General features: G+C 32.8%; 2 protein-coding genes across 2 annotated transcripts; both read left to right on the top strand.

Moving 5' to 3' along the window:
* Positions 1–553: 553 nt before the first annotated feature.
* LOC115970206 lies at positions 554–5,715 on the top strand. The gene is made up of 4 exons (XM_031089867.1): positions 554–607; positions 704–1,122; positions 4,294–4,401; positions 5,575–5,715. The coding sequence occupies exons 1-4, from the start codon at positions 554–556 to the stop codon at positions 5,684–5,686; spliced, it is 693 nt and encodes a 230-aa protein (XP_030945727.1). The 3' UTR covers positions 5,687–5,715.
* Positions 5,716–5,785: 70 nt separating this feature from the next.
* LOC115972022 lies at positions 5,786–7,193 on the top strand. Its single transcript, XM_031092159.1, has 2 exons — positions 5,786–6,731; positions 6,834–7,193. The coding sequence occupies exons 1-2, from the start codon at positions 6,501–6,503 to the stop codon at positions 7,038–7,040; spliced, it is 438 nt and encodes a 145-aa protein (XP_030948019.1). The 5' UTR covers positions 5,786–6,500; the 3' UTR covers positions 7,041–7,193.
* Positions 7,194–9,499: the final 2,306 nt, after the last annotated feature.

Genomic DNA, 9,499 nt, shown 5'->3' with positions numbered 1-9,499 from the left:
TCTCCACATAAATGCGGCCAGAAAAGTAGATGCAGTGCATTTAATGTGGTGGTGTCAGCTTTCCCTTAGATATTTTTAGGTTTCCTTCCTTCTCGTATCTTCATGAGGCATGTCCCTATCATTGGAACTTCTTGGAGGATTACTCTAATTGCTGGAGTACATATTTTGAACTATATTCATCATATCTGAGGAGGAGTTCCTCCTCGGACAACCTTTCATTTGTTCCTTACTTATGAGACTTTAACTGGGAACATCTAACAACTATTTGCTCCTCCTCAAACCTATCAATGTCCTTGGACAAAGCCCAAGGCCCAATATACGATCTTGGGCCCTAACCCCTACAGTACCTAAGGTATTGTATCTAAGTCTTGTCTATAGAATCTAAGGTTTGCTTTGATGAAGCTAAAGTAAATTAATAGCTCTAGGCTTGAACTTCGCAAAAAGAAATATGCCTTAAACAATTAGAAAAAGTAAATAGTTTTGAATTTATATGCTCTAATAAAAATCCTATATAGAGAAGAAATAAAGAAGTTTAGTAATAAATGCACTATAAATGTGTCCAAACATAGAAATTAAGGGTCATTCTACCATACCCCCAAAAAAAGGGGTACGGTACCCACCTATATCTGAGCCGTTAATTTATTATGGTTTTGATCTTGTCTGTTGATATAATTTTAAAGGTTTTTGGTTATCGGTTAAACAGGTTTTATATATAAACAAAAAATCAAAACATTCATCACGCTTTTCAACCTTTCTCCTGTCTCACGTTTGCTTCTCTACCTCTCTACTGCGTTTGTTTGCTCATTGCTTTGTTTGCCTCTCTAAACAAAACCCTCAAATCATTGATACCACATCTACAGCACAACCCACAAATCCCTTAGAGCCCGGCGCACCCACAAACACTCAGAGCCCGGCGCACCCACAACCTCAAATCAGAGGCGCTTCTTCTCATCCAATCCACTCGTCAGCGCCACTCTCTAGCTTATTCTCTTCCAATCCATATTCAAATCAGCAGCGCACTCATATCCAATCCAACTTGGTGGCGCTTCATCTCTTCCCGGATGACTCGGCGGCGCTTCTTCTCATCCATTCTAAATCGGCTGCGCCACCCACAATCTTCAGGTTCTCTCTTTACATATGATTAATGCTGATATGGGTTTATATTATTTCTCTAAAATTTGTGGGTTTATGATATTATTGTTTTGTTTGAGTTTCGGTTCTTATATATTTGACAAATTAATCTTTACACTGAAGGGCTTGACAGTCCACCATTGATTGCCTGGATCACTACTGCCATGTGAAACGAAATTGTAGTAAGGTTGCCGATGCTTTGGCAAAGAAATCCCAGGTTGGGCTAGAATTAGAATGTCAGGTTTGGGTTGAAGACTTACCTGGGGACATTATCCCCCTTGCTCTGTTTGATTAGTTTTCTTATGTTTTAATAAAAGCATCGGTCTATCTCACGGACTGGTTTCTCAAAAAAAAAGAAAAAAAAATCCTTACACTTTTGAGTTTGGGATGTGAGACGTGGGAACCCTTATCCATAAGTTGGGATAAGATTAGATTTGGTTGAGAGTGTAGGGAGGACACGATACTATGAACCTACAAACATAGGAGATTATTATTTTTTTTCGACCACCTTGGCAGTATGAACACCAATTTCAGTGTTGGTTTGTGCTATATTTTAGAGTTGGTTTCCAATTTTAGAGTTGGTTTCTCTAAAATTTAGAATTTGAAAGAAGCCTAGTGAGTTTGCTAATAGTTTCAGGAGCAGATATTTTATCTGGATGATGTTCACCATAAATTGAAGTTGTAATAAAAACAGCCTTCCTAATTAGATCATCTCCTGTGTCAAAATTGTGTCCCTCTTTTAGCATTAGTTTCTACTTTCTACTTTCTAGCAGTGTGGCTCTGCATAGTGCCAGTTGGTGCCAAAGGTAAGGATTCAACTGGGAATTAGTCAGTAACAAAGCGATCTCTCAACTTGAGTAACAAATAGTTGGTCCCCCAGCTCCCAAAGCATTTGTACATTACCGCAGAAGTTGTAGAGCAGCACTGCACCTAGAGAAAGAGAATGTAGCAAGAGACAAAAACAAAAACCCAGTTGTTTGTTCGACAAAGATATAGCAACTCTGACACCTTTACCACAACAACAATTATAGAGTACAGGGTAAGGTCATCTCCAATTTTGAATAACAACAACAAACGCTGCACAGATAGTTTCAGGTTCAACCTAGTGATTACTTTCCTTTTTTATTGCTTGGTGTGAACTCCAAGTAACCTAGATGTGACTCCTACATTCTATATATATATATATATATATTTTTTTTTTTGTGTTAAAAAAAATTTCCCAAAAGACATTCCCCTTGAGAATTCTTCTGTCTTTTATAAATTTTAATATCAAAGCCCTCTGTTCTGCATCAATTCTTTTCTTTCAAATAAGAGCATTTGGCAACTCAAACTTACATTATTGAAAGAGGGAGTAAATGGGAGTTATTCTCTAAGCCAATTCAAGAAAATCAAACAAAAATGGGATGAATTTGTTATTGATGCCACCTCTATTTGATTCCTTGCTAAACTTTCTCATTCCTTGGCCCTGCTTATTTGGATATTTGTTGATGCCTTTTTTTTTTTAATTTAATTTTTTTATATTATTTTAAAACTACACTATCAGCTGTTAAATCTCATTTTATTTAGTTTTTTTTTTCAAATTTTAAATTTTAAATTTTTTAAAGTTGAAAAATCATTTCAACGCTTTTTCCTCTACTTGATGAAAAAGCTACTACTAAGCCAAGGCCTAGGGGTGTTAAATACTGCATAGATTTTGATGATTTAGCAGGTTTTGCATAGGTTGATGCTTTGGCTAAAACAAGTGCATTGTAGTGAACATCAACTAGTTTATAGCTACAATTAGATTCAAAACAAGTTTGTGGGGAGTAAAATTAGCAATTGTCAAATTTTTGAGAATATGGTTTTATTTAGAAACACTTCTTGATTGACTTCACTGCATTTCCTTAGTTACTCTTCTAATTAAAGAAGTATTATTTTAATTTTTTCACTTATTATCTCCATTTTTTTTTTTTTTTGTATAAAAGGAATTCATACATAACCTGGTTCTTGTGCTAGGCATGCTTATGTTATCATAGTGGATTGTTGTTGTATGTGTAAGCAAGCTGGGGAGTCTATGATCACTTATTGTTAAATTGTTCTATGGATAGAGATCCGTAGTCTTTCATTTTATGCCTCTTTGGGGTGCAGTGGGTTATGCCAAAGAGGGTGTAGATTTGTTGGCATGTTGGAAGGGGCAGTTTTCTAGGCAGAAAAATGGTGATATTTGGAATGCAATCCCTCTGCGTCATGTGGATTATTTGTAAGGAACAAAATAACTAGACATTTGAAGTCCTTGAATGATTAATGTTGGCTGTGAAGTTGATTTTTCTTCATACTTTGTATGTTTGGATGGCTCCCACAAGTGGTCATTCTATCTCTAGTTTGCTAGATTTAGATGCACCTTCAGTTCACAACCCGTGTATTTGATGGTGTTTCATCTTTGCTCTTTTTTATGTGAATAAAAACTTACTTAAAAGAAAAAAAAATTCCTGATAATCTTTTGGGACTCTATTTTTTGAGCTCCTAATCACTTTTCCTCTTTGTATCTTGAAACCAGTTGGACTTTTTTTCCTCCACTATGAACATGAGTACCTAATGTTCTTTTATAAAGTACACAATGATGAAAGACAAACAAAAAATTTGCAACAATAAATTAAAGAATAAGAAAATAAAGGATGGGACCTAGGATTTAGCACCTTGGCTTGCTTGGATTCAAAACCAAGTGAAAGAAAATGCTAGGAGTCAACACCTAGGGTTGGCTGGGGTTGGCACCAAACAATTGAAATAACACTAGTGAAAACTTTATTATCAATTAAACTTTGTCTTATAAAATTGAACCCAGGGCTTCTTAATAGAGTTCCAAAACATTGCTTACAAGAAAAGAACTTTAACTCCTAATCCATACAGGAAAAGAAAATTACTAATTAAGAGATTGGGCTTAGGTCTTTAGGCCCAATTGATAGTAGACTCCTTATATCTTGTGTCCACATCACACAAATTTATTTTATGTTTAGTTTCAAAATTCACCTATAATTTGATGACAAATTTAGTTTCAAAATTTTATGTTTAGTTTCAAAATTCACCTTCTGTCTAGTTTCAAAATTCAACCGTGAAATGTATTTACTTTTTAATGCATGTTATTGCTTACCCTTTTTTTTTTTTTTTCATGCTATATTACGATAGGAGTATGGGGAGAGTGAAGAACATTGAAGAGCAAGATGCCATTGAAGAGCAAGATGCTCTCCAAGTTAGGCCCCTGAAAAGACCACTTGGAGCATTTATAATTTATTAGTAAGATTCACGCAATTCAGTATATATTCACTTGTTTTATTTATCCTAATGTTATATTCAAGAAAGTGAGTTTTGTTCAATTTGGATTTTTAGTAAAAGGCAAGTAGAAATGATGAAAGCTGAAGGCATTGTCAAGATAAGCAAAGCTGTAAGTTGAATAATACTTATATTTTTTTAGGTTATTATTATTGTTTAGTTCACATATTCATGGACATCATACTTGAGTATGAAAATCTAAAATTACAGGTTAAGGATGAGATTACAAAAAAGTGGAATAATCTTGATGAAGACTCTAAATTAGAGTATAGGAGGGAAGCAAGTGAGAATTGTGAAAATTATGCAAATTTAGAACATAATATTCCTTGCAAACCACGTAAAGTAAGTATTTACCTACGAAACTTTTAGAATGCATCACTATGTATTAAATTTCGTTATAAAACCCTTTTTATTTATTTTATAATGCATGTTTCATTAGATACTCGGTGTACCCTTGGTCATGTTCGTTCAATGGTTAACAAATTGAATCTAAGACAAAAATCTGTCATTCAAGAGTTAGGGTTTGGTAGTTTGTTGGATTTAAAGTTTATAAATTTGGATAGAGATTTATGCAAATGGTTAATTGATCATTTTGACCAAAATTCATGCGCATTGGATATTTGTGGTAAGAGGTTACCGATTTCCACAGAAGATGTAGAATATATTTTAGGAATAAAATCAAATGGGGTTGATATATCTATTGTTGGGAGCGCAGAAGAGATAAATCATATGTGCCAACAATATGGATTAAATGTGGAAGGGGATATACCAATTAAGCTCTTAGAGGATGAGTTGAATAAGATGGAAACATCTGGAAATGAATTTGTGAGTTATTTTTTGCTGTTTATAGTGGGTACTTTATTATGTCCCACTACAAAATCTTATATGAAACGGTCTTTTGTTTTAATTTTCCCTAATGTTGAAGAGATTAGAAACTTGAATTGGGTGAAGTTCATGCTAGATTTTCTCATTCAAGGTGTACGCAAATATAAAGACAATAATCTTGTAGCAGTTGATGGTTGCGTGTTGTTATTAATGGTAATATGTAGTAAATAGTTACATTCAAGAATACAATTTTGTTTCTTAAATTTCTATGAATCTTGATTATAATTTTATAAACATTTTATACATTTGTAGTTGTTTTATTTTGAACACGTTAAAGTTGAAATTGACGTTGAACATGTTTCCAAACGACTTCGACCACATATTTGTTTTTGGGGAAAAGAGGAAGTTAAGCAAAGGTTGCTGAAATTACATTCAATTGGAGGTTTTAATAGTCCTAAGACCATTGCAAAAGCAATATATTAATCAATCTCATGCTATGCCGTGTAGGGATGAACACAAGCCAGATATGGTATCATTTCCACCCAATAAATTTTATGACTTTGATGATTTTTTGATAATGGACATGTTTTTATGATTGTTCCTATAAATTAATCCACAGGATTCTGATGAAGCAACTCATAGATTTGAGCAATCATTAACAAGTATTAGAGATGATATGCTAGTTTTGCATAACACCGTGAATGTCATTGCAAAAAATATGGAAACATTTAAGAAAGATATTGTTTTGGAGTTGAAGAATGTCATTGCAAACAATATGGAAACATTTAAGAATGAGATTGTTTTGGAGTTAAAGAATGTGTTTGCAAACAATACGGAAACATTTAAGAATGATATTTGTTTGGAGTTAAAGAATGTAGCAAAAAGGGAACGTACTGGACATACCATTGATTTGGACCTAAATGATATCGTAGAAGACCTTAAAAATGAGACAAAGGTGTTGCCTAAGAAAGAGTCTACATCTCTAGTCCAAGAAAAAATGGACCACGATGATAGTTCATGTTAAAAAAGAATCTAAGAAAGAGTCTACATTTCCAGTTCAAGACAAAAGGCACCAAGATGATACATCCAAACCTATTTGTTTGGAGTTAAAGAATGTAGCAAAAAGGGAACATACTAGACATACCATTGATTTGGACCTAAATGATATTGTAGAAGAGCTTAAAAATTAGACAAAGGTGCTGCCTAAGAAAGAGTCTACATCTCCAGTCCAAGACAAAATGGACAAAGATGATACAGTTCATGTTAAAAAAGAATCTAAGAAAAAGTCTACATCTCCAGTTCAAGACAAAATGCACCAAGATGATACAGTACCCATTAAAAGAGAATTTAAGACGGTGTCACCATCTCCAATACAAGACACAATAGAGAATGACCACAATGTTCACATGGTTGGGCTAAGCAAATCCATACAAAAACCTGGTAACAAAACAGACCTATCTCGTAATGTGGTAAGCAAAACAGTACTTGCTAGTTAATTATTTTAAAATTGTTTAGAATTTCTATTAGCTACACAATTTTTTAATTTTGTTTATTTGTTATATATTGTGCAGGATGTGGATATGCTACAATTAACTTTCCCACATAACGATAGAATTATTGCATCATGTGTTACACATTCTGCCAAGAGTAAAGTCACCAAATCTCTAAAACGTAGCCCAATTGTCACCTCCCAAGTTGTAGTTCCAAATTTGAAAAAGATGAAAAAAATCAAAGATACGTCCCAGGTGAATCCTTTAATGTGTACATTAATAAATTAGGGTGTGAATACAACATATTTTCCTATGTTAATTATTATATACTATATTGTTTTAGGAATCTGGACTGGTTGATGAGGAGAATATCAATGAGTTCGCACCATTTACTGAATTGGAGAAGATCATATGCAATTATATTTTCAATAATAAGGATCTAGATGGGAGGTTTGTCATTTTTGTTTATATATAGAAATTAATATTAATACATTTTTTGAATAAGATCTAACTAAATAATATGTTAATGAATAATGTTCAGTGAAGTTCTTGCTAGCATGAAATATGAGTATGGTGATAGTGCAGCTTTTTTTTCATTGCTCCCTAACCAATGGATGAGTAGTCAGGTTAGTTTATGAAATTAAAATAGGAAAATATAATATTAATTTTGTTTATTTATTCACTAATTGTAACAATAATATTTTATCTAGATTATTAACTTGACCATTTGCATGATGACTTTGGAAGAGAAAAAATATGGAGAACTATATGCGTGGCATTTGCCAACACATTTCTCGGTAAGTTTGCTTTATTATTTTTGATTGTGCATATGGTATTTAATTAACACATTACTTTTCATTTTTTATATATGTTTCGGGTTGTGCTTATAGTATTTAATTCCTTAGTTATTTCTATATATATATATGTAGCAAAAAATGATTGAAGAAGATGGTAATCCCACATTGGAATGGTTTAAAAGGACATATAGGGATGATGACAAGTATATGTCAAGATTGATGTGTTGTGAACAGGTAAATTTACTCAACACACTTGTGTGTTTTAAATTAACACATGCTAATACATTGCTTGTTTGTACTTGTACATTTATATCCCTATGAATGACAATAATAGTCACTGGTACTTATGTGTCATTGACTTTAGTTCAAGAAAAAAATGTATACATATATTGGACTCTTTGCCAAGCACAACTAGGCAAGACATTCAAATAAAAAACATGCAAACAATGGTATTGTCTCTTTTTCTGTTGATTTCAAAAATAATTTTGATATGTGGTTTAGTTAAGTTTTGTACTTAATAATTGCTTATAATCTCACTTTGCGATAGATAAAAGGCCTTGATAAGTTATTGAGTTATCTGGAGAAAGACAGCTATACCAATAGTATTACCAAATTTCCATTGAAATCACCCCCGTTGGATCCTATACAAGATAATGGGTATGTACTAAATTGTAGATTTGCACATATGGATAACTATTGCGTGAATCTTTAGGTTTTTTATATTTTAACTGTTTTCATATTTCAGGTATGATTGCGGCATGTATGTTATTAAGCACATGCATACAAAAATTATCAAACAGAATCTAACCTTGATGGTAATATATTTATTGGAAGTATATTTTACAGTTTTCGCATAATTTGCTTAAGCCTCTTATTCATCAACAATGTCTACTTTTTTCAAGAGAGTTGGTCGAAACGTATTCGATACAAGTTGGCATCAAATCTAGTGCTTTCGATGGAAAGTGAACAACATTCAAAAATAATAGAAAATACTAGAAAAACTACACTACAAGATATTTTTTGGTCATTGGAATGACATTGATTTGTATAATTTGATAACTGATTTTTTTGGAAAATGCTGCAATTTATTGAATTTTATTTTTGATTGAAAGGGAGATTGAATTTCATGAGTTGCACTACCCTTGTTTATGTGAGTTGCACTGCATGTTTTTAGATATCAATTTATGTTGTTTGATTGGTGAGGATGCTAAGATGCATATATATATTTGTCAACAACCATCTCAGTTTAAGAGAGTTTGTATAGTGTTGGTACCTTGATTTCAGACAACTTGAAAGCCCTGGTCGTAGTTATCTAGAAGATGAAATGTATAAAAGGGTTCCTTTGTCACATGTTTATAGGCTCTAAAGTCTAAGAGTCTTAAGTGAATATTCTGTTTTTGAAGCAATATTATAAGGGGCATATAAGGTCTTTCACTAAAAACGTTTTCCTTAAGTGCTAGGACTCAGAAAGTTTGTCTTAGGAATTTATGTTATTCTACAAAAGAATAATGATGCCTCTCTGGGATGTTCTAGAAAGATTTAACTACATGGATTTGGTAGAAGTAGATGTAATTGAGAAGTAAAGAAATGAATGTTAGGATGGTCTTCAAAGAAAATTGCATTTTGCAGTTTTTGTATCTGATAACTAAAAAGGTCCATTACCCACTGTTTATTCTGGCAAAATAGGTTCATTTTTTTTATGGCAGAAGATCTCATACGGCCCTAACTTTCAGCATTTTTTAAGATGTTCATTTGTGCCACTAGTGACTACAATTGTTTAGATGCTTCTGACTTGCATTCTAAGATTTCTACTAAGATGATTTAGCTTGCCAACAACATTTTCTTATCGGCTTTTAGTCTATTTGTTTATGTACTATTTTTTAAAGCTTCACCTTTTCTAGATACAACTGTACTTTAACCAACTTTCAACAAATAAGCCTCTAGCAAAAA

The sequence above is a fragment of the Quercus lobata genome, chromosome 12 (assembly GCF_001633185.2).
Source record: "Quercus lobata isolate SW786 chromosome 12, ValleyOak3.0 Primary Assembly, whole genome shotgun sequence".
Classification (NCBI taxonomy): domain Eukaryota; kingdom Viridiplantae; phylum Streptophyta; class Magnoliopsida; order Fagales; family Fagaceae; genus Quercus; species Quercus lobata.
This window is presented reverse-complemented; position numbering and strand designations above follow the sequence as displayed.